Source organism: Ahaetulla prasina, chromosome 6, assembly GCF_028640845.1.
Source record: "Ahaetulla prasina isolate Xishuangbanna chromosome 6, ASM2864084v1, whole genome shotgun sequence".
Classification (NCBI taxonomy): domain Eukaryota; kingdom Metazoa; phylum Chordata; class Lepidosauria; order Squamata; family Colubridae; genus Ahaetulla; species Ahaetulla prasina.
This window is the reverse complement of record NC_080544.1, coordinates 81,969,801-81,994,408: the sequence shown is the minus strand read 5'-3', so window position 1 is coordinate 81,994,408 and position 24,608 is coordinate 81,969,801. Positions and strand designations below refer to the sequence as shown.

Sequence of the window (24,608 nt, the reverse complement as noted above, 5' to 3'; positions counted from 1 at the left end):
ATATTTTACTTTGCTTTGCCACATAACTTGCAGTGCGAACATGCTTTATGTGAACAAAATTTCAGACGTATAGAAATTGAAAAAATTTACTTTGCTCAATTGTTTCCATAAATATGTTATTTATGAGGGAGGAGCTCAACTAATTCAAAGTATATAGCGTACAGGATTATACAGACTCATATTTTATTTTATTTCATATATATTGTGGTGTCTAATATGTTGTTCTCTGAAAAAAGGAAGATTTTTTTTGTCTCTTGCTGACAGAGAGAAAGACCATGTGACTTATGTGGAAGAACCTGAATAGAATTCAGTTCCAAACCACAGAGCACTTCCTTCTTAGAGAGGTTTAAAATTCCTCTACAATACATTTTAGTATTTCAGTATATTTCCACAGACGAATTTGATATTATATTTTTGAAAACTTGCGTTTGGAGATTCAGTTGGTCAAGTATTTTTAATTTTTTGTAGGACTGTGTTAAGATTTTGGAACTCAACTAGAGTTGATATTTTTAAATTCTTAAGAATTCATCATAATCCACATAGGATTGGAACATAGTTTTGCCTTCTTAGAGAACAGGATACTTACTGCACCATGCAGCATCAAAATTTCTGTTGGGATCAGTACCAATGCATGTAGTACCAGCATTTACAGAACGAGTCTTCCTCCACATGCGACTCTGAAATGGAACAGATTTGTAAATGTACCTTTTGAAAAATAATTGATACAATAATTATAACCTGCTGTTTGTGAATTATTTACCTTTGTCCAAGAATAGACATAACCATCAATATTCAAGACAGGCAAGACGTAGAAGTCTAAGTTGTTCAGAAGCCGAGTCATAATGGTTTCCTTTCCATAGGTCCGAACAGCCTACATGCAAACCACAGACATGGTGAGGATAAATCTAAATGACTGACCTTATGTCATTTTCATTTGCATGATTACCAAATAATATTACAAGTTTTTGGCACAGGAATAGGAATATGAAGAAAAATATGGAGAGCAGTAAGAACAGCAGCATGAATCAAAAGCACTCATTCAAATTTCAGCTGCTTGCCAATTAGTTTGGTAATTCTGAGGATGCCAATTGCTAAATGAATATAGACGGAAAAATTCATAAAGAGTCATAGATTTGATATTGTTTAGAAATTAGGATGCCACTGAAAGACTATAAAGAGCCTTTTAGTATTCTATAATTATCTATCTGCAATATTAATTGATGGATTAAGATTTTGAATAGATATATAAAAAATTAACTGGTTATAATGATGTATGTGATTATGTTAGAAATTAATTGTATAGCTTTTCCCATTATTTAAAATATATGTGACAATTAATAAATATGTTAAATGTTTAATAGAAAATAATAACGGGGTCTCTGATTAGATTTCTTTTTCTTCTTTTTTAAATCTTGAGTATGGCAGCAATTTTTTTTTTTTTGGTTTACATTTATATCCCGCCTTCTCTGAAGACTCAGGACGGCTTACAGTGTATAAGGCAATAGTCTCATTCTATTTGTATATTTTTACAAAGTCAACTTATCGCCCCCCCCAACAATCTGGGTCCTCATTTTACCTACCTTATAAAGGATGGAAGGCTGAGTCAACCTTGGGCCGGGCTTGAACCTGCAGTAATTGCAGGCTACTGTGTTCTAATAACAGGCTCTAACAGCCTGAGCTATTCCGGCCCTTACAAACTATAATTTTACTATAATTATAGTAATAACTATTATTAACTATAATAATATAAATAATAATATAAACTATAATTTTATATAAATAAATATAAACTATATATAGTTTATAGTTATATAAATATAAACTATAATTTTACAAACTATAAACTTTCTAATTTAGAAGAAAAATCCTGTCATCCACTTACTAGAACTTCTGAAGTAAGTCATACTTCAGGGCCACCCAGGAGTGGGATTTGGGGGTTCTCCGAACTGCACAGAATCTTAGCTAGAGGTTCTCCCAAACCCCTGCGAACCCCCAGCAGCCCACCCCTGCTCTGGAGAATGTGCAGCTTCTTTAAATTTATTTTAGAAGTGTACATTAATTGTTAGATACATTTCATATGTCACAGTCTGCTCAATATATTTTAATTATAATCTAATGATATCTTTTTACAAGACCCCCCATTTGTTATTCTAATCCTAACCCTTTGTGTAATTGCAACAGATTTTCTCTATATGGTGAATAGAATAAACTAGAAAAAAATCAGGATTTTTTGGGGCGGCAATATCAAACTCCAGAGCCATGTTCACAGTGTAATTATGCTATTGCAATTCATTTTTCATGGCAATTAAAAAAAATTGCTTCAACATGCAAACTGGAAATCAAATGAAAAAATCAAATTAGAGTGTTATTTTATAGGAAAGACAGCAATTTTGGAATAACAATGAGAATATGTTGAGGAATTGTAAATAATTTTTCTTTAACTTTGCAATCTCATCCAATTCCATTTTCAGTTAAATCAATAATTTCTGTCACTGATATTTTGTCACTAACCTCTCGTACAAACCACTGGCAAAAAGCAGGTGAGATCCATTCTCTGGCATGAAAGCCGCAGTCTATAAAGATAGCTTTTTTATTTTCACCAGGCTTCCCAATCTAACAAGAAAATGAATGAATGAAAGAACAATTGGATACAATAAAAGAATAAAAGAGTTGGAAGAGACCTTGGAGGTCTTCTAGTCCAATCCCCTGCTCAGGCAAGAAGTCCCATACCATTTCAGACAAATGGTTGTCCAATCTCTTCTTAAAAATTTCTAATAGTTTTTAAAACAACTTTTAACACAACAAAAATGTAAAAGGAAACACTTATTTGTTTATTAAGAAATGAATATGTGCCTGTCCCCTTAATATTTCTTCACAGTTCACAAAATACAATAAAAATATCTATGAAATCAGTGTTAAAAGAATAACAGATATAAAACACAAACTACAACTAAACCAGAGTTGCTTCTAATAGCAGTTGTAATCTTACTTGAGTTCACCTGGAAAGAGCCCTCCTCCTTTTTGTTTTTCGTTTTCATTTTTGCTTTTGGCTATAACTTATTTCTTAGTATTTTTCCTCATCCCTACAAACCACCATATTTTATGGTGATTATGGTGTAACTTTAGAGCCTGGCTACCTGCACTATATTGTTTTTATATAACTTTACCTCTTACATAAATAGTAAGGCATAAAGTATCCAGATGCAAAGGAAGACAGGGCTCCCTTATCTGTAAATGTAGTTCACAAGAGAGATGTTTATTGTGAAGAAGTATGACAAGCTCCATCTGGTGAAATTCCCATTAAAGGCACAAGGAACTGATTTTTTCTCCCAGCTAATCTTCCTAATCATGCAGTTTCTATCAAAGTTGGGTTTTTTTTTTTTTTAAAAAAACAACCTCATTATTATTAAACTCAAAAGTCAGTTCATATACAAAAGCTTCATGTTCATATTCATGTACTCAGACTGGACCACAATGTTAAATTTTAGCAAATTAAACCTCAGATCACATAACAATGGAAAAATGCAACATTAGCCCACCGGCTAGACAAAAGCACATAAAGAGCAAGACCTTTGAAACCTGGTCACTATTTCTTATACAAATAAAGTACAGGCCCCCGGTTGTCTATCAACTTAAATGGGAGGCACAAATGAAACTGCATCCACCAATCAGAGCCCTGTTCTGCCCATCGCTTGTTTCAGTGCGTGTCCGGTAGTGTTTTGTCTGTGCTGGGGTGACAGCATGTGTGCCCACAGAGCGGGCTCTGCATGCCATCTCTGGCACACATGCCATAGGGTTCGCCACCAGGGCTATACACCAATACTTACTCAATTTTTTTTGTATTTTTTTAATGATTTAATTGAAATATTGCAAAATAACAATAATAAAATACAAATTCACTGTTATTGTTTGTTGGAATGTATTAAGGACAATATGGGGATGTGAGAGGGATTAAAAGTACTCCCAGAGTTACCTTGAGTAAGATGGGCAGCTTATAAATTTTATAAATACATAAATAAATATTAAATAAATACAGGTTTGACTTGAAACAGAGACAACTAAAATCTCAACCTTGGGATTCTTTTCAGGTCTTCAGAGACTAGAGGATATCATCAGTCCAAACACTTATCAGTCAGCACACAGACACAGACTGCCAACTAGATGTAGCCAGGAACTCAAACGTTATTTTTATTTATTTATTTATTTATTAAACTTATATACCGCACCATCTCCCATAGGACTCAGGGAGGTTCACAGGCATATTAAAACAATATAAAACAATATAATAAATAGACTTTTAAAACCCAGATTAAAACTAAATATTATCAAGGCCTGATCACTAAAACAATAAGAACCAATAAAACCCCCATTAAAATTTGTTTAAAACATTTTTGTTCTTAGGCTAGTCCCGCGCGCTGAAATAATAGAGTCTTCAGTTCACGTCTGAAGGTCCGGAGGTCAGGGAGTTGTCGTAATCCAGGAGGAAGCTCATTCCACAGGGCTGGTGCCACCACAGAGAAGGCCCTCCCCCTGGGGGTCGCCAACCTGCATTGTTTGGTCGACGGCACCCTGAGGAGGGCCACTCTGTGGGAGCGCACAGGTCGTTGGGAGGCAATCGGTGGCAGAAGGCGGTCTCGAAGGTATCCCGGTCCTAAGCCATGGAACGCTTTAAAGATGGTAACCAAAACCTTGAATTGCACCCGGAAGACTACCGGTAGCCAGTGCAGGCCGCGCAGGATAGGTGTTATATGGTATGATATGGCGTTATATGGTATATGGATGACCTGTCCCCGTCATCCCGCCTGAATCTATCCAATCAATGTCCAAGCCGTCCCGAATCTGAGTGATTTTATCAGACAGATATTGAACAAAATCCTCAGCGCGCCCCTGTAAGGGGTCCTCCCAAGCCCCCTGTGTGAGCAGGGAGCGGGTCACCCTAAACAGGGTGGCTGGGCGATTATCTGCCGATGCGATGAGTGTGGAGAAATAGTTATGTTTCGCCACCCTGATCGCCACTAGGTAGGTCTGAATATATGACCTTACTAGTGTTCGGTCAGGTTCGGAGCGGCTGGACCTCCAGGCGCTCTCTAGGCTTCTTTTCCGGCGCTTCATCTCTCTCCGCTCCTCATTGTACCAAGGGGCTGGTCGAGTTCGTCGCCGGGTCAGAAGCCGCAAAGGCACGACGCGGTCTAAGGCGCCAGCGGCCGCCTCATCCCAGGCAGCCGCCAGTTCCTCAGCCGAGCCGTGGGCTAACTCCCTCGGAAATGGCCCAAGCTCCGTCAGAAACCTCTCAGGGTCCATCAGGCGCCTGGGACGGAACCATCGAACCGGTTCCGTCTCCCTGCGGTGAGGTGTAGCGGTCCAAAAGTCAAGCTGAAGGAGTAAATGATCTGACCATGACAAGGGTTGAGATATTAATTCCCCTAACTCCAGATCATTTAGCCACTGTCCCGAGACGAAAATCAGGTCCAGTGTGTTACCCCCGACGTGGGTGGGGACCGCAACTACCTGGGTCAGGTCCAAGGCCGTCATGGAAGCCATGAACTCCCGAGCCACCATTGACGAATTGCCCGCTGACGGCAGGTTGAAATCCCCCATGACCATAAGTCTGGGGGTCTCAACCGCCGTCCCGGCTATCATCTCCAGCAGCTCGGGCAGGGCTGCCGTCACGTAGCAAGGAGCCAAGTACGTGATCAGCAAGCCCACCTGCACCCCCCGGCCCCACCTCACGAAGAGGGTTTCACAACCGCCATCTGCGGACAGCAACCTCCCTCGGATCGAGACTCGCACGACACCCGCTACCCCCCCACCCCTACCTCGGCTGCCCTCGGCTGATGAAACGCACGGAAACCCGGTGGGCACATCTCAGTGAGGGGAACCCCCCCCTCCGTGCCCAACCAGGTCTCCGTGATGCCCATTAGGTCCGCTCCCCCCTCTTGAATAAGATCGAAAATGAGGGGGGCCTTATTCATGACGGACCTAGCATTACATAACATCAACCGAAGGTCCAGGTTCCGAGGGATATAGCCACTCAGGGCCTGAGTAAAGCCAAGGGGCCCGGAGTGCGGTATCGCTTTCAGACAGCGAGAACGCACTCCCCGGACATGATACGAGCCCCTGCTTCCACCATACCTGCCCCTCCCACTTACCGGCGCTTCTGACACTGACACTATTGTCAGTAAACCAATAGTTACTCTGCCCCTTATGGCATATCTAACTAAACTCAAAGTACCTAAACACAGAAGTGTCTGTACTGTGGCATGATGTCATGCCTTTCTCTCAGCTGTGCTTGAAAGCACAGATTCTTTATCTGGAGACAGGATGCCCCTGTGACTCTGGACACACAGAACATATCCTTCTCCTGTACTGCCTGTACTACAGAAACATTCATACCAGTCTCATCTCATCATAACTTCATAAATATCTGGTATGGACAGGACAATTTTATACCACCCTGTGGTGTTAGACATCAATGCTTATCCAACATACATTATCTATCTATCTATCTATCTATCTATCTATCTATCTATCTATCTATCTATCTATCTATCTATCTATCTATCTATCTTCTAATTTTTAATTATATATTTTTATAAATATCAGAAGGGACACGGTGGTTCAGTGGCTAAGCTGCTGAGCTTGTCAATCAAAAGGTTGACAGTTCAGCAGTTCAAATCCCTAGTGCTGCGGACCAGGGAGAGTTCCTGTTACCCAGCTTCTGCCAGCCTAGCAGTTCGAAACCATGTAAAAATGCAAGTAGAAAAATAGGGACCAACTTTGGTGAGAAGGTAACAGCGTTCCGTGCACCTTTGGCGTTTAGTTATGCTGGCCACATGAGTACGGAGACATCTTTGGACAGCACTGGCTCTTCGGCTTTGAAACGGAGATGAGCACCGCCCCCTAGAGTCGGGAATGACTAGCACATATGTGCAAAGGGAACCTTTACATATATCTTCTAGCTTTTCGTAATTTTAAAAGATTTTTATTTCTATATATCTATATGCTTTTTTCAATGACCATAATCCAGGCTCCTTATGCTGATCTATGACTAATAAGGATTTGATTTGATTTGAACAGATTTGAAGTACTTATGTTTTTCATGCTGGAAAGCCTTAATTATTTTTAAAATGTCAGCACTAGCAATAATACAGTTCTCATTCCCACCTCCAGTTATGCCACAGCTTAATTTCATGGACATACTGAGAATGGAGAGAAATAGCAGCCACAAAATGTTCTAGGGCAATTCTGCTTATTCTGTTTTCAAGGCAGTTTTTAAAGCAACTTTGAAAAGTTTAAAAGTAAATACGTATTTGTTTATCAAGAAATGCATATGTTGCCTGTCCACTTAATAGCTCTGTCTTGACAGTTTACAAAAATACAGTAAATATATCCATGAAAACAGTGTTAAAAGAATAACAGATATAAAACACAAACTACAACTAAACTAGAGTTGCTTCTGTAAGATAGGGGCCCCTATAAATGGGATTAATAAATAAAATAAAATAAAAATAAATAAAATGGGAGCATTCAAAAGCCTCGATAAATAAGTGTGCTTTAAGCCTTCCTCTAAGTGGTAACAAGGAGGCTCCTTGCCTCATCTCTAAGGTCAATGATCAAAAAAGCATAGGGTTTGTAATGATGCCTACACTATGACCATATGGTTGCATCCTTAGGCTTGTCCCATAATCAGTCAAGCTGCTTTGCCTTATGCATCATTGGCTGCAACAGCTCAGTATGCCAAGTGATTCTGAGATGGAGAAGACAGTGTTTAGAAGCCCCTGTACCAAGTGCTCAGGAGATGATTCAAACAGGTCACTGGAATCCAATTAATTATCTGGAATCTGATCAGCTTCATTAAGCTCTGTGGGTGGACGATCTAGTCCTTGCTCCTGGAGAGGACAATGTGCTATGACTATTTAAAGTTCAACAGGAAGCAAATTTGTCCTTACCATAGCTACCACTTCTCGGACCCATCTTTTACTGTCAAAATACATTTGAAATATTACACTGTAGCTCTGAAAAGGAATGACATATATTCCACAATTGATTGCCATTTAATGGGGCAGTGAATTTTGGGAAGAGACATCTGCTATAAATTGGGTAAAGGTGATAATTCTGATAGCAGCTAGTTCTTTAAGATCCAATCTCCTTTTCCATATGTGAATATGCGGCCTCTTGTGTACTGTTACTTATACTAGCCTTCTTCTCCCTAGCACCTTCCAGATGTTGCACCACAATTTTCATCATCCTCAGCTGGCATATTTTAGTGATGAGGGAGTTTGTTGCTCAATATATCTGGAAGTGTGGTAGTGCAGAGCTCCAACTCACATGGAGGTGTTTACATGTATATATGGCAATCGTGTCACATCTCAAGGGACAACTAGCTTTTCAGGACAGTCTCTGGTATTATTTGAAGCAGGAAGAGGCTGCTTACTCCTGTTTGCATGTTCATTTGTGTGTGCAAAAATATCAGCTGAACAGGGCTGGATGTTGCTCTGATATGGTTTAGCAAAAGTAATTAAAGAGGTAACTCTGCAAACCAAAGGCAAATTTCTGCAAATCCTGGCACTGTGAATCTTTCAATTTGCAGAGCAGCTGGGTCACAGCTGTATAGAAGCTAAACCAAAATGAAAGGAGGAAATGCAGCTGTAGTGCTTGGTTTATTGCACCCTTAGGAAAAGCTCTTGCAAGCCAACCCTGTGGTTCTCCAATAATGATGTAGGGTCTATTCTCATGACCTTTTAAAGCAAATGTCAGTAAGAAGAGAAGTGTATCCCATGCTGATCTTATCAGCTCCTCATTTCCCTGAATGGCAAAAAGTTCTAGCCAATCTGACCATAGTTTGGCTTCCTTTTGCAGGGAGGAGCACTGGAGTCTTGTAGGGTTCTACAACATTTCTCTATAAATGTACAGTAGAACAGAACTGGTAACAAAGAGCATAAGCACAGTTTTGGCATACAACAGGCTTATTGTCCTACATCTTATCCATTAAAAGAGATACCTGTGTGTTCCCAAGACATATTTCACAGTGCAGGTACAGCTGAGCTTTCTACTACTCAGTTTGTACCCATTTCATTCTGTACTTTACACAATGAGTGTTAAGTCCCACTCTTAATGCTGGTGGCAGGGTAGAGAAAATGGGTGAATTATCTTTCAGAGACACCTCTAATAAGTAAGTCTCAACATAGAGAAGTGTTCCTGGCTCAGGAATTCTGGGAGTTGAAGTCCACATATCTTAAAGTTGCCAAGATTGAGAAATGCTGCTCTAGACTGATTGACTAGCTGCAGGAAGACTTTTAAAGGTGTGGGGGTGTGAGTGTCAATTTTTCATATTTTTGAAGGAAAATATATAAGGCTGGAAAAGGCTTTGCATGCCACTTTCTCCTGTGACTTTAGTGCTTGCATTCAAATATAGCCATTTTGAGGTCATCAGCTTTGGCATCTCCATTCAAGATGTTGGCTTACTACTAGTTGCTCACCATGCCATAAAGAGACCTTGTTTGAACTCTAGGTCCATCAGTATGTTATTTATTTATTTTTATTTATTTATTTTATTTTATTTGCATTTATATACCGCCCTTCTCCTAAGACTCAGGGCGGCTTACACTATGTTAGCAACAAATATACTATACATTATACTTTGTTATCTTTGTTACAACTTTGTTATCTAACAAAGGGAGCCACTGCCATGGATTAACTAATATTTATGTCTCCAAGTTCATCCATATTGAGCAATGGAATACACATGCATCGATTGCATGGCATGAACTGACTGGAACCTCCTCAAATGTGACCAAGCAATGCGGCAGGTGGAATAAAGACAGAATCTGACTTAAATATGTCATGCAATAAGGCAAAAAACTCAGCCTGAAGAGGTATGAAATTATCATAATACTGCCACATACATTGGATCTTAGACAGGAAATAGTCACATTGGGATTGTATATATTAGCCTTTTCTCCCTAACAAAAATGCAAATTTTAAATCTTCTCAGTCACATCTTTTATGATGTATTTACAAGTAGTTCTATTATGGGGGAACCGTTCTTTGTATTTCAATTTCTGGATGACTAACACAAGGTGTACATCAGGTCCAGATGGAAAGAGAATTACTTCATTTGAAATCATAGAGATATGATCAGGTGAACAGAATCAACTCAATCTTAGCATTACAGAAATGGGGAACTGCTCCTTTTATTATTGTCACTCTCTGTAGTTTTGCTCATTCTAAGAGGTAGATTCTATACCAGTGGTGGGTTGCTACCGGTTCGCACCGGATTGGGCAAACCGGTGGCGGCGGTGGGAGGCTCCACCCACCCGCCCGGACGTTCTGCGCATGCGCAGCCCACGAGAGATGGGTTTTGAAACCCGCCCCTGTTCTATACTAGATGATTAATTAGGTATTGTACAAATGTCCTCATGGGATCTCACTCCCTTCCTCTTAATATTTAATGTACTATTGTGAAACAGATCTAAATTACATGGAGGTTGAGAGAAGAATTGGATTTTCCTTCCGACATGATGAAATAACAAAGGTTTTGTTTTTTGTGTTAAGAGGAAAATCTGATTGATTGTTTGCATCTCATTGTCAAGAGAAAAAGAGGGGGAAGGGGGTTCTTTATGAAGTATATAGTTCACTTTATAGCAAATATGTTTACAAACAACAGATGGAGTACACAATTAAACAAAAGTAAATTACCATTTACCTTGCTTACAGGAATATGGCTGAATTTTTATGTGCAAACTGTCAAAAGCTTTTATTGCAGACTGTGATATTTAGGAACACTTTACTATCAATCAAAATGGGTGAAAAATGTTTCCATAAAGGAATTTATAAAATCTATGTTGGTTTCCTAAAGCATTTTTAAAAAAAAATACAAACACATATCTAGTATTTGCAAAAACTTAACAAAAGTTGCTATTTGCAAATTGCCAAGAGCAAACCTGATACGTTGGCTTTAGAAACAAATTAAAAAAATATTGAATACCTTCAGGAGGGGCATTGGACGTCCCTCAAAAGTTGTTCCTATCTGTAATCGGGAAACAAGCCTTGGATTTTCATTGGCAATATCATGTGTCCAAGCATCTATCTGTCAATTAAAAAATAGATCAGAGCATTTAATGACAGAAAGAAATGATGTAAAGAATGACTTAGACTAACAGTTCGTGCAGATTACTGTTGCCTAGATAAGAGATGGAAAACATTTTTTTTCTTTTCTGAAGAATTTAGAGCAATGTATTAGAAAGTGGTCAGTGCCCAGAGACTGAGTTATAAGCTTATCTTTGTTTGATGCACAGCTAAAAGAGCAGAAAGAAGTTAACATTTCCTTTTACTGTCTTCCCTTTTACCAGGGGAAATAACTTGGAGACAAATAGGACAGTCTAAATTAGAAGTGGACAACCTAAGGCCAGAGGGTTGCTTGTTTTCTCCGCAGCCTTGATAAATTCCAGAAGCAGCAATCAAATTCATCACTTTAATGAGCTGGAACCAGGAAATTATTAAATACATGACTAGAAACAGTCAAGTTAACAAGACGTAGTTTTGATTCAATGGAAGGGCCAATTAAATTAAATAGAAGTTGTTGTTTTTTCCCCTAGCTCCGTATTTCACTCAAAGGCCAAATGCAGCCCATACTCAAAGGCCAAATGCAGCCCTTCCCATGAAGAAGAAACAAGCACTCCCAATATAAATGGTGTCAGCAACTTGGAAGAGAATAGTGTGAGATTCATGAGAATCTTGAATCCTGTGCTGTCACATTTAGACGTTCATATTCGCTTTTCCAGTCTAGTTCTGTATTAACTGGTTGGAACTTCCTAGCTCTGACAAAAAGAGACAGACCTTTCTTGCCTAGGAACATGTTAACTAAAGGTTCTAGGGTTGGAATTTATGCAGAAAACTATGTGTTCTTCTAAACTGCATGTTCTTTATGCCTGAGAAACGACCGCGAGGAGCGGAGTAGTATTTTAAAGCTAAGCTGCCAAATGGAATGAGGAGAATTTTCACATGTGAATCTTCTTTACCTTTTCCCATCTATTATATTTTTGATAATTGTATCCAGCAACCCGAGCACGATTGTCCAGTTGCCTATCAAGGGCAGCCTGAAGATTATCAATTAAAATTCTGCAATGAAACAATAATACAGATTGGTCAAAATGGGTTATTTCAATTTCTTTTGTACTCTCCAGATTTCCTAGGGTCTGATCTTCCTCTCCATGTTAATAATAAATAATAAATAAATAATATTTTAATTTGTATACCGCCCTTCTCCCGAAGGGCTCAGGGCAGTTAACAGCCAAATAAAAACAACAGACAAAGTACATACAATATAAATAAAACAGAAACTAAAAAACTTATTCAAAATTTGGCCCAAAATTTAAAACATATTTAAAACCCTAAAAACAAATTAAAAATTTAAACCCATCTAAACATCTAAAAATCCTATGCCAGTCCTGCATGGAAAAATAGATAGGTTTTAAGCTCACGGTGAAAGGTCCGAAGATCAGGAAGCTGTCGGAGTCCAGGGGGAAGTTCGTTCCGTAGGGTAGGAGCCCCCACAGAGAAGGCCCTTCCCCTGGGGGCCACCAGCCGACATTGCTTGGCTGATGGCACCCTAAGGAGTCCCTCTCTGTGAGAGCGCACGGGTCGGTGGGAGGCAAACGGTGGCAGTAGGCGGTCCCGTAAGTAACCCGGTCCTAAGCCATGGAGTGCTTTAAAGGTGGTAACCAACACCTTGAAGTGCACCCGGAAGACCACAGGCAGCCAGTGCAGCTTGCGCAGGATTGGTGTTATATAGGAGCTCCAAACAGCTCCCTCTATCACCCGCGCAGCTGCATTCTGGACTAACTGGAGTCGCAGGGTGCTCTTCAAGGGGAGCCCCATGTAGAGAGCATTGCAGTAGTCCAGGCGAGAGGTAACAAGAGCATGAGTGACTGTGCATAAGGAATCCCAGTCTAGACAGGGGCGCAACTGGCGAATCAGACGTACCTGATAAAAAGCTCTCCTGGAGACGGTCATCAAATGGTCTTCAAAGGACAACTGCCCATCCAGGAGAACGCCTAAGTTGCGCACCCTCTCCATCAGGGCCAATGACTCGCCCCCAACAGTCAGCCACGGTTGCAGCTGACTGTACCGGGATGCCGGCATCCACAGCCACTCTGTCTTGGAGGGATTGAGTTTGAGCCTGTTTCTCCCCATCCAGACCCGTATGGCTTCCAGACACCGGGACAGCACTTCGACAGCTTCGTTGGGGTGGCCTGGGGTGGAAAAGTACAGCTGCGTATCATCAGCGTACAGTTGGTAACTCACCCCAAAGCCAGTTGGTAATCTCACCCAGCGGCTTCATATAGATGTTGAACAGGAGGGGCGAGAGAATCTACCCCTGCGGCACCCCTACATGAGGCGCCTCATAGTCGATCTCTGCCCTCCTGCCAACACCAACTGCGACCGGTCAGAGAGCTAGGAGGAGAACCACCGATAAACGGTGCCTCCCACTCCCAAACTCCCCAGCCGACGCAGCAGGATACCATGGTCGATGGTATCAAAAGCCGCTGAGAGATCTAACAGGACCAGGGAAGAGGAATAACCCCTGTCCCGGGCCCTCCAGAGATCATCAACCAACGCGACCAAAGCTGTCTCCGTGCTGTATCCAGGCCGAAAACCAGACTGGAACGGGTCCAGATAGACCGTAAAACTTAAACTTAATCAGTAAGTTTATTTAAGTCAGGCCTTGTTTGTTGGGTTTGAATTCCCCATTCCAGTTTATGAGGTGGATTGATTTGATTTGAAAATCTAATTTTGTTTTGACAGAAAGATTCTCAGCCAAGCATTCTCCAGATATGAAGAGGAACCAATATTTTAGGAACTCCTAGCCTTAATGATAGCACATGTTGGTAGCCGCAACTTCAATATATCTGGAAGGCATCAGAATGGGAGAGGCTGGGATATGTGCAACATCATATCCTTGTTGACTGTAATTTGCATTTGGAGAGTATGAGATACACAATTTGCAATGTATCTCAACCTTCATAATACTGTAATTAACAATTGATCTAGTTACACTGACATGATGTCAGGGTATCTCAGATGCATATCAAAGGCTCCTATCTTGAATTGTTGTAGCAAGGACACTTCTCTGAAGTTTGTCAGGGACAATCTTTCAAAGAGCTTTGTGGTACAGGCTGAATTGTGTACATTCATCATTGGACGAGCTAGCATCTCTACGCATGGTGAAATAATTCTTTCCTTTGACACTGTGACAATCCTACACTGTCAAGGTCTACAGTATTACAAGATTACCAACTGAGAGCAAAACAATAACTCATCAGTGCATAACTAATGGATGATTCCCACCTTACACAGCTCAGTTTTCATTTTCTATCCACTATAATTGATATTTACAGTGTTGGGAAAAAATGTAAACTAAGTACTAAATAGAGTTGATTTTGTGTTAAACTTGAGGACTTTATTTTGTTTCTTGGTTTCTCCACCCCATTGGATCTGATATTCTCTGAGGTGAAAGTCTTACTCTCTATTTTTTCCCCCTAATCCTATTTTTTTATTGCATCCTGGAATTAATTACTACTCACATTTTTGATTGACTGTTTTGTGCTAAATCTCAGACATATTGACTTGTCAATTTAAAAAGACCTAAACATGCAGAGATTCAGTTCTCTTTGCAAATTCAGTATATGGAAAAATCATACATAAGGCAATATTGCATACTATAAGGTATGTTAGTAAAACTATCCGGCCAAAATTACTTTTCAAGAGAATATTTAAAAAATTTCAACAGTGTGAAACTGAAATGAAAACGAAACAAATCAAATTTAAGATTGTTGGGAAAAACTAGAACTAGAGAGGGACCAGAACTGACAGATGCATTCAACTCTAATCCCTATTTTTGTTTTATTCATAGCACAATCTACATGGAGATTTGTGCACCATTGAACCACTTATATGTTATCTAATAAATACTGCAAAAACATACTCATAGTTCAGCCCACGATGCTGTAGAATGCTTTCAACTTCAGAACATCTGTCTGCTTCAATTCTGAAATCAACAGTCATTTCTGCTTTCACTAGTTCAACAGAATCTGGTCGCCAAAAGTCAACCTGAACAGAGAAAACCATGGCAAAAAGAGGATATATGATTTCAGGCTGGCTCAAACATTTCCATCAATGCCCTTATTATCGTATCCCTTGGATTATGTGGTGAAATGGAATAAATAATGGGTACAATATAGTTTATAATTTGTTTATTAAATACATGTCATATTTCCTTTAGAAGCTTAAACCATTAGGTACATTAGGGATGTATGTACTTTAGAAATGATAAAGACATACTTAGGGGTTTTAATAATAATAATAATAATCTTTACTGTCACTGACAACATATGTACAATGAGATTGGTGGAGCTCCCTCAGTACACCCCCCCGCAACACAATACAACTCACAGTGGAAAATAGAAAAACCCTAATCCAATAAATCATATTAACAAACACCCAGTCCTAGTACACCAGTGTGAACATGTTACACATTGCGCTGGCCCTGCAAGTCCACTGTACTACATAGTTATGATGTTATTTCGCATTCAGGAGTCTGACAGCCCAAAGATAAAAACTGTTCTTCAGCCTGTTTGTGTGGCTGGCTATGCTTCTATATCTCCTTCCGAATGGTAGGAAGGTAAGTTTCACTTTTTGCAAGTGAATCACCTCCTTTTTATTTAAAGAACCCAAATTTTATTCAGACTGATGGAAAAGCCTGAAAAATAATATATAGACTATGTCGCTGAATAGTAAATAAGTCCTGCATTCAGTAGATATCAGCTCCTGGGGAGTTGATTTATGTGAAATGGCACAAGAGATTACATCTGCAAGTGATCCTGGCAGTGGATGAGTTGGTGATATAATATCTAAAAAGGGCCACAGCACAGAAAAGGGCAAGGCTGGGTAAGGGTAAAAATTTCCAACACTATTTGAATGGCACTGACCCTAATCGGATCACTGCAAACTTTTAAACTTTTGCAGTGTCTGGAAAGATGACAGAAACATTAGTGCTTGTATTTGCTAACCTATGACGGTAAATCGGTTACCTGGGAAATTACATGGGCATTATGTTGTGAAGACACATGACACCACTTTAATTTTTCAAAAAAGGAAAAATGGCAGCGCAAGGACCTTTATTGAATAGGAGACTCAAAACACACGTTAAATTGCATTGTAAGTTTATTTGGACAAAAATACCCATTAAATTTTTATTAATGATAGAAAAGCCTTCTCCAAGTTGATTTCATGGACAGCCTGTAAAGTTTTCTTAGCAACAATGTGAAGGTGGCTTCTCATAGTGCTTTTCTAGGTTTTTTTTTCTGATGTCTTAATCTAGTTTAGAAGATTAATTGAAGCACTTTATTTACAAAGCGTGCACAATCTTATAGAACATAGGCACTCCTTCCTTCGGATATATCCCAATAACAATAATTTTGAGAGTTAAGCAGGAATGACTCGTACAAAATCATCTGCAAGCTTGCATGAGTGTGGATAGATTGGACTCTAGATGTTTTTTTGTCTTAGTCCAATGTCTCACTCACTGGACCAGTGTTTCTCAATCTTGACAACTTTAAGATATCTGTACTTTAATTCTGGAATTCTGCAGCAATCAATTGCTGAAATTCTACATCAAGCTACTGTGCTAAAGTTGTATTAAGAGCCGAGGTGGCACAGTGGTTAGAGTGCTGTACTGCAGGATACTTTAGCTGACTGCTGCTGCAGTTCAGCAGTTCAAATCTCACCGGCTCAAGGTTGACTCAGTCTTCTATCCTTCCAAGGTGAGTAAAATGAGGACCCAGATTGCTGGGGGCAATATGCTGACTCTGTAAATCACTTAGAGAGGGCTGTAAAAGCACTATGAAGCGGTATATACGGTAAGTCTAAGTGTGACTGCTATTGCTATTTGTTCTCCTTAATATGTTTCATATTAAGCTCTCATTTCAGTTTTCCTATCTATTCTTCCTAGGTAATATGTATAATTCTACAATGTAGTTATGGTTGTATTCAAGGAGTTTTTCCTAGGTAATATGTATAATTATACAATGTAGTTATGGTTGTATTCAAGGAGTTTTTCCTTTTCCAATCTAACCTTGGGCCGTGGTGGCTCAAGGCTATAAGAAGCCTGTTATTAAAACCAGCTGCCTGCAATTACTGCAGGTTCAAGCCCCACCAGGTCCAAGGTTGACTCAGCCTTCCATCCTTTATAAGGTAGGTAAAATGAGGACCCAGATTGTTGGGGGGGCAATAAGTTGACTTTGTAAATATACAAATAAAATGAGACTATTGCCTTACACACTGTAAGCCGCCCTGAGTCTTCGGAGAAGGGCGGGATATAAATGTAAACAAAAAAATTTGGATACTGGGAGATATAGGAGAATTGTCAACATGAGAAAATACAGTCCTATAAATATCCTAACTGAAATGAATTGAAATCATTATTTTGGCCATTAAAAGCCCTATTACTATATTTGTTGAAAAGTATGTCTGTGCATTAAAGTCTCAGGATAACTGGAATCCACAAGACAATCTATAAAATGTCTTCAAATAAGAACTAACCTGCAGAACTGGTTTTAGCACTAAGAAAGAAATGAACAAAAATTGTGTGAATGTATTGCCTTATTGTGGCATATATATTCTTTTAAATTAGAGGCTTAGAGCTGCTTTTCATTTGGATGTACTGAATGGTTCTTTAGAGACTTCTTGTGACTAAAGCATTTCTGAAAGGTGCCTGGTATCTAAGCAGTGAACAAATATTATTACTTCTGGCACTGTAATCCATAAACAAGGTCAACTATTATCTAAATATGCCGCTGTAACAAATATGACTTTTCTCCTTAGATCATTTATGGTTTCCTGAGATAACAATTAAAAATAACCACAACTCTATGCTTGCTTTTGTTGTGGCTTCACTTTATATATTTAATTTTTTATTATTTTTTTTACTTCACTCACATGATTGTATCATACCATTCCTTAAATGGGTGCTTTTTATTATGAACTTTTGGTGCAATTCAGTCATAAGACTAATCCAAGGTAAAATTTGTTTATCCAGAATTTATAAAAGCAAAGCAAAACAAAACAAAACATTGGAAAGCTTAAGACTTTGAAAGTCAGATTCAGTAAAACATGAGACCTAATTCATTACAATTTTTCATTATGGTCTGGGAAGAAGAAAGAATAGCTTATTTCTAAATGTTTACTTGGAAATGATGTACAGTAATGGCATTTTACTCCCAAGAAAGCATATATAGTACTGTAAATCCTTTATTTTAAAAACTATTATCTAATGGTCAAAAGTACAGGTAGGAAATTGATGTGCATATGCCAGTATTTATGGCTAAGCAAAATTTTATGAATTGTTAATGCAGGAATATTTGGAAATATTTAGTAGGGTTACGCATACTTCAAAAATAAGTTGGAGGAAGCATTTTGGACTCTGGGTAATTTAAAAGATTTTAAAAGTTTTAAAGTTTCTGGATGTGAAACTATCTGTTTCTTTTTCCCTTTTTTATCCCTTGAGTTTTAATTAAGTGCTTTGAATGTTAGCCAATTTCCCACTTCCATACTAGGAAATCAGTGATAATAGAAAAGGAAAGGAAAAAGAAAAAAAAAAGCCCCAGAAATAATTCCCCAATTCCATCTCAATATCCCTCATTTTCTAAAGCAGATTGATGTAGTGTATCTTTACAAAACATTGATTCAGTAATTTTATTTAGAGTACCAATTTCAAACTATTTATTTACGGTTATTGAAATCTGTGTTGTTCATTTTACTTAGACTAGATTCCGATATACAGTATGAATGATAACTGAAGCAGCCTCCTCCAAAATCATTGGGAACTTAAATGAAACAAATTATAGGCAATGTAAATAGTGATTATTCCAATGCTGTTTCTCAGCTGAGATGGTTCTCTAATTATAGCAATTGTTTTGATAAAAGATTTAAGCACTAGAGGCACACAGATCCTACTCTGGTATGTTGGTTCTAATTACATCTTGGACCAGAGATAAGATCTCATAACTTATAGCTTGCCAAATATTCTTTTTTGAGGTGAGTCCTTATAATTCTCAGGATCATGGACTTTAGTAGCAACTGGGTCATTATGATTTTAACCAATCTCTCCTGTTCTCTCATCAGATGACTATCAAACAGTGCATCCAATTTGTTTATCAACATACTTACAACATAATAGTGCAAATGCCTAAAACTTCAGAGATGTGAAAAGCATAACTTAAGAGTTCTCAAACTATAATGTAGTTTATAGTTTATATATATAACGTATAATATAGTAGAGCTAGATGTGGGAGAATCCTAAAAATGCCCTGTGATCAATGAAAAGCCCTTCTTACATCCAGATATCATTGCTAAGTGCCATGTCTCATAAAGTTTAGAATGTCCCTTCCTCTCCTTTGCAGCTATTTCTCAACATCAAAGCTAAGTGTAAATACTGAAAACAGATTTGCTATCTCTGATGATTCTTTCTCATGCCATAATCTGTTTACATCAAGGTCAGAAAACACAAATTTGGAATGAACAAGAGGTTCACTGAACATTCGAGGGGGAAAAAAACAAACAGGAGAAGCTGATAATAAGCTGAAACTTCAGCAAGCAACCCTTTAACAGCAGTTCTTTCCATGATGGCACAATTTCTTTGTACAGCCTATTATATTTTTTTGGACAGAGATTATTTTTATTTAAAAATTTAAAGTAGTGAAAAGGAATATACAGCAGATTTTGTGTCTAATCCCTTTTGATAGAATATTTTTCATTGGTTTAAAGATTGCTCATTTAACACTGTGAAAATACACGATGCTTTACAGAGCAATATATGGAAATAAATTAAATGCCAGCCTGGTTAAATATAAAATCCCACTTGTATATGAGGTATATGAGACGTAACACTAAGGGGAAATTACAGGGAAGGAACTGGCCACAAAAGAAGAACGTATTGCTAAGCAAGACAGTTAAGTGATTTTTTTGCCCCATTTTATGACTTTTCTTGCTACAGTTGTTAAGTGAATCACCACAGCTGTTAAGTTAGTAACAGGGTTAAGTGAATCTTGTTATCCCATTGCTTGCCGGAAGGTTGCTAAAGGTGATCCCATGACCCCAGGACATTGCAATGGCCATAAATACGTTAGTTACCAAGCGGTTAAATTTTGATCATGTGACCAGAAGGATGCTGAAATGGTTGCAAGTGTGAAAAATGATCATAAATCACATTTCTCAATGCTGTTATAACTTTGAATGAATGGTTGAATGAATGGTTGTATGGTTGAATGAACTTTGAATGAATGGTTGTAAATCGAGGACTACTTGTAAATGTCACTGGTTACAGTGGAATTACACCTAATTGAGTATAGGATTGCAAGGTTAGCCTGTGATTCTATGAATTTTCTTTGATAATTTTCTTGGATATGTTGAGAAGCTCCAACCAATACTGATATTGCTCTTGAGCTCCATAGGGCTACCAGTGATTAAAGGTATTGTAAACAAAGTGTGCTTTCTTTTTTTTATGAAAGGAGAAGAGATTAGCTACTTGCCTCTCCTTTGCAATTATAGTCAGTGACCATAATAATACATTCTTCACTATTTTGTAAAATACAGAGATGTGTATCAGGATTAGGAGAAACAAATCTCCATAAAAGTTTTGTAGTTTCAAACTAGCAAATAAAATGTTACTGGGATTGAGCTGCTACAACTCTTTAAAAAGTAAAACAAAGTGGGAGGAATTAAATGGGATCTGTTAGTTACTTAATTTCCACTCAGTTTTTTTTTTAGAGATAAAATCCAAAACAAACAAAGAAAAAAACCTCAATTCTTTCCTTTCCCCTTTCCCCCTTACCCTTTCCCACAGCCTAGCAGAAGTATTATATAAAGACAACATAAATTAAGAGAATTAAAATTGATCCTGTTTGTTCCTTTCTAACGGATGTTAAACCAAACGGAGGAGACTATATGGGATTGTAGAACTGGGGAATCTCTCAAAGAACAGCTTGTTCAAGGCTCCCACAAATTCGATACCACCACTATGTTCTATTACTTAAAGTTCTAGGTGTCAGTGTGTGCTGCCTTTCCTAGTTTAACCAACTAGCTTTATTGTGAGAACAATGAATGGGTTACCTCATCCTTTATTAGTATGACATGCTATAAATTTAAGCGTGTTTTTCCCACCATGCCCCATATTGGAATTTACCTGCATAATATTGGCTAAGTAATTGAGAGCATGTACTTCATCTTCATTGCGGGGTGTAACACGGTAAACCTTTTCCCTAAAGAAAACAGTGGAAAGACATTACTTATAACAGAAAAGCCATTGTGCTGTTCTGAAATGTTCTGAAATATTATTTTGCATTCTCACTTACCCATCAAATCTGTGAACTGTCGTTTCAGCAAAAGCAGAAGAGGCACCTATGAGAAGCAATAAAGGCCACATCTTGGTTCTCCTGTGAAATGGTGAGGTGGCAGTGTAGTTTTGCTTGCTTTTATAATATCACGTCTCTTATCTCTCTCAAACCCAACTGTGAAAACCAGATCATTTTCCATTGATTAATTTCCTGACCTTGCTTTGTTTGATAGACTATTTCTTAAGATAAGGCTCACCTGTGGAAATAGACAAGAAAATCTCACGTGGAAGAGATTAGAGGTTTATTTTCATATAAAAAAGTATGCTCTAAAGGAAAATTAAACATTTGAGCAAGGAACTTTTGAACTAATGAAAATTATACATACATTTTAAGATCTCGGGATTTCTTCAGCAGACAGACTGAGGGAGAAGTGGGAGTAGATGCACCTTCTCGTCAGGTGGAGACAGAATCCAGGAATGGGTTGACCTTGTGTGTTCAGCTGGAGGACTGAGTCTGCAACGTTGTTAAGCTCCGCCTCTGTTGCTAGGGCTCCCCAGCCTTTGACGAAGCTGAAAGGACAGACTCGACGTGTTGATAAAAGGAAAAAAATTGTCATATACATTAAGACCAGACCAAAGATTCTCAAGGGTGGGGCTGGATGCTGTCTCTACCTGATGAGAAGGTGTGTATCAGGTAAGACCAATGCCCCTTCTTCCTCAAGGTAGAGACAGCATCCAGGAATGGGACATACCAAAGCCACGGTCCCAAGACTTACGGGCGGGCCCCAGTCTGGTCAGTGGTCACTCCTTCTGAATGGACCCTTTGCAGGACCCGAACAGCCGAACGCCACCTCCACTGAGGCATACATGTCAAGTTTATAGTGCCTAATGAATGGAGAAGGTGATGTCCATGTAGCCGCTCATGCCGTCCATGTAGCCACTCTACAGATCTCTGCCAACGATGCCTGTGTGGCCCATGCCGCCATTGTGCACTGTGCGTCGAATGCACTGTCACTTGTGGAGGCCTCGGCAACGACTGCAGATTGTATGCTTTGGAAATGGTCAGACGTAACCAGTGGCCTATGTTGGCGGAAGACACCTTGGAACCTAAGGAGGCAGGCTGAAAAGATATAAACAAAGATTCTTTCCATCTCAGGTTAGCAGTGCGTTTCAAGTAAATACGGAGTGCCTATCTCACATCTAGCTTATGCCAACGTTTTTCCAATGGGTGGACAGGATGAGGACAGAAATTTGGTAAAATTAGTTCCTGTGCCCTGTGAAAGAGCGAGTTGATCTTGGGCAAGAAGGAGGGGTCCAGTCTTAACACCACTCAATCAGTGTGAAAAAAACAGAGATCGCTCCGTACTGACAGCGCTGCCAGCTCTGAAATTCACCTAGCCGACGTGATTGTGACTAGAAAGGCCACCTTGCAAGATAAGAGGTGGAGGCTGGTGATTCGTAACAGCTCATAAGGAACTCCAGTAAGGGAATTCAAAACCCTGGTCAAGTCCCAGGACGGATATCTATGTATGACAGGTGGGCATAAGTTAGCCGCCCCTCTGATAAAGCGACAGATAGTTGGATAGTTGGGCCAAGGAATCCAGCGACCCACAAGTTAGAATGGAGGACAGGACTACCACCTGTCTCCGGATGGTGTTAAGTGCCAATCCAGCATCTAATCCATCTTGTAGAAAATCTAAAATCTGGCCAATGGTCGAATTCTCGCTGCTCCTCCTCCCCCCGATATGGATGGCAAACTTGCCCGAGATGGATCAGGCAAAGCTGGGCTCCGACATGGAATGAATTCCTCCTCATCAGCACCTCCACAGCTGTTGGGATAAGCTGAAATCTCCAACTAAGGCCATGCGGACCGCTGGCCAGATTCTGCAAAGCTGCTTCTGATAGCTTCAATAATAAAATCCTTTATATTGGCAGACAGGTGATTGTCCCTGCCTTCTTCGGGATGCCCATCTGTATTCAATGGGGCAACTTTGGCAGAAGTGGATACCATAGGTAAACGATTGTCAGTTTGAAAGTCATTGGGAGAAGAGCCCCACAGGTTAACATCGGAAATATGCATAGGAAAGCTCTGCAGAGACACTTGATCAGGAGTTCCCTCTAATGTCAAATCCCTGCTGGGTTGACCTTTGGCAGCAGAGGCTTTCCCTGTAGAAGAAGCAGTTTTCTTGGCTGCTCTATTACAGATCTTTTGCAAAACCTGGTCTCTTTGCTTCTTATCCCTATTGGATGCCACAGAGGTCTTAGAATGCTTATCAGGTCTGCAGTCATATTTAGAGGATGACATCTTATCTCTGGGTTTAGTGGCTGCCGAAGCAAGCAAATCAGAAGGGACTGTCCCAGCTCCAGTCAGTTCAGCAGCCCTGACTTTCTTGCCATGTTTTGACTTATAGAGGGCTTTAGGCATTCTGCCTGCCTCAAACAAGGTGCCAACAAAGAAAACTTCCTTTAAAAAGAAAGGCACACAAGTGCTCAGGCACCACCAATCGCTGGGCAATCAAAAGGGAGTCAAATTGAAAAACAGCTTCCTCACTGTCAATGTAATCATGCGCGGCTGTCAAAAAGGCGCAAACTCACCACCAGACGCACCAAGCTCCTGTCAGAGGCTCTAGCCCTCAGCGAAAGTCAAATAGCGCTTGAGAAGCTGAAAACCTCTATGGCGCTCTGTGTGGTTCCAGGGAAGATCTGGGCGCAGCCTCAAGGCAGGCAAGGCTGTTCGGGAACATACAGCTCCACCAATTTAGTTTTTAAAATTGTCGGGCAGCCGTTAGCTGTCAAAAATGGCTGACTGACTCGCCAAGCTCAGCGCGGCAAAATTTGCAAGGCGCGGCTTCCCCCACAGTCACTGGGAGCACAGAGCTCCACTCTTCGATCTCCTGATCAAATGGGGAGCGCTGGACTCCACTCACAGCCTGTCTGGAGTGCCTGCAGCTCAACGGAAGGCTCTTTTGTGATCTGACAGCTAATAGTCAAAGATCGAGGCAGAGGGTCCTATCAGCGGCTCAAGCCAAAACTGATTATTCACAATACCCAACAAAATTACTTTCAATCTCTCTCAAAAGGAAACAGTATTCAAAAATTAACTAGGGAGACCACTTTGACACGTGTGTCCAGGCTGAATGGATTGAGTCAAAGCCCTAGCAACAGAGGCGGAGTTTAACAACTTTGCAGACTCAGTTTTCCAGCTGAACACACAAAG

At 39.6% G+C, this 24,608-nt stretch overlaps 1 protein-coding gene across 1 annotated transcript in view; it reads right to left on the bottom strand.

The window, feature by feature from the left end:
* LOC131200671 (carboxypeptidase B-like) overlaps positions 1-21,955 on the bottom strand; it is a 30,505-nt gene extending 8,550 nt beyond the window's left edge. The window contains exons 1-9 of the mRNA XM_058187791.1: positions 21,778-21,955; positions 21,411-21,648; positions 21,242-21,317; positions 14,987-15,111; positions 12,021-12,120; positions 10,988-11,089; positions 2,512-2,613; positions 761-871; positions 587-677 (exon numbers count right to left, since the gene is read on the bottom strand). Of these exons, the coding sequence (XP_058043774.1) occupies positions 587-677; positions 761-871; positions 2,512-2,613; positions 10,988-11,089; positions 12,021-12,120; positions 14,987-15,111; positions 21,242-21,317; positions 21,411-21,481 (778 nt within the window). The 5' untranslated portion in view covers positions 21,482-21,648; positions 21,778-21,955. The remainder of the gene's footprint in view (positions 1-586; positions 678-760; positions 872-2,511; positions 2,614-10,987; positions 11,090-12,020; positions 12,121-14,986; positions 15,112-21,241; positions 21,318-21,410; positions 21,649-21,777) is intronic.
* Between the last annotated feature and the right edge of the window lie 2,653 nt (positions 21,956-24,608).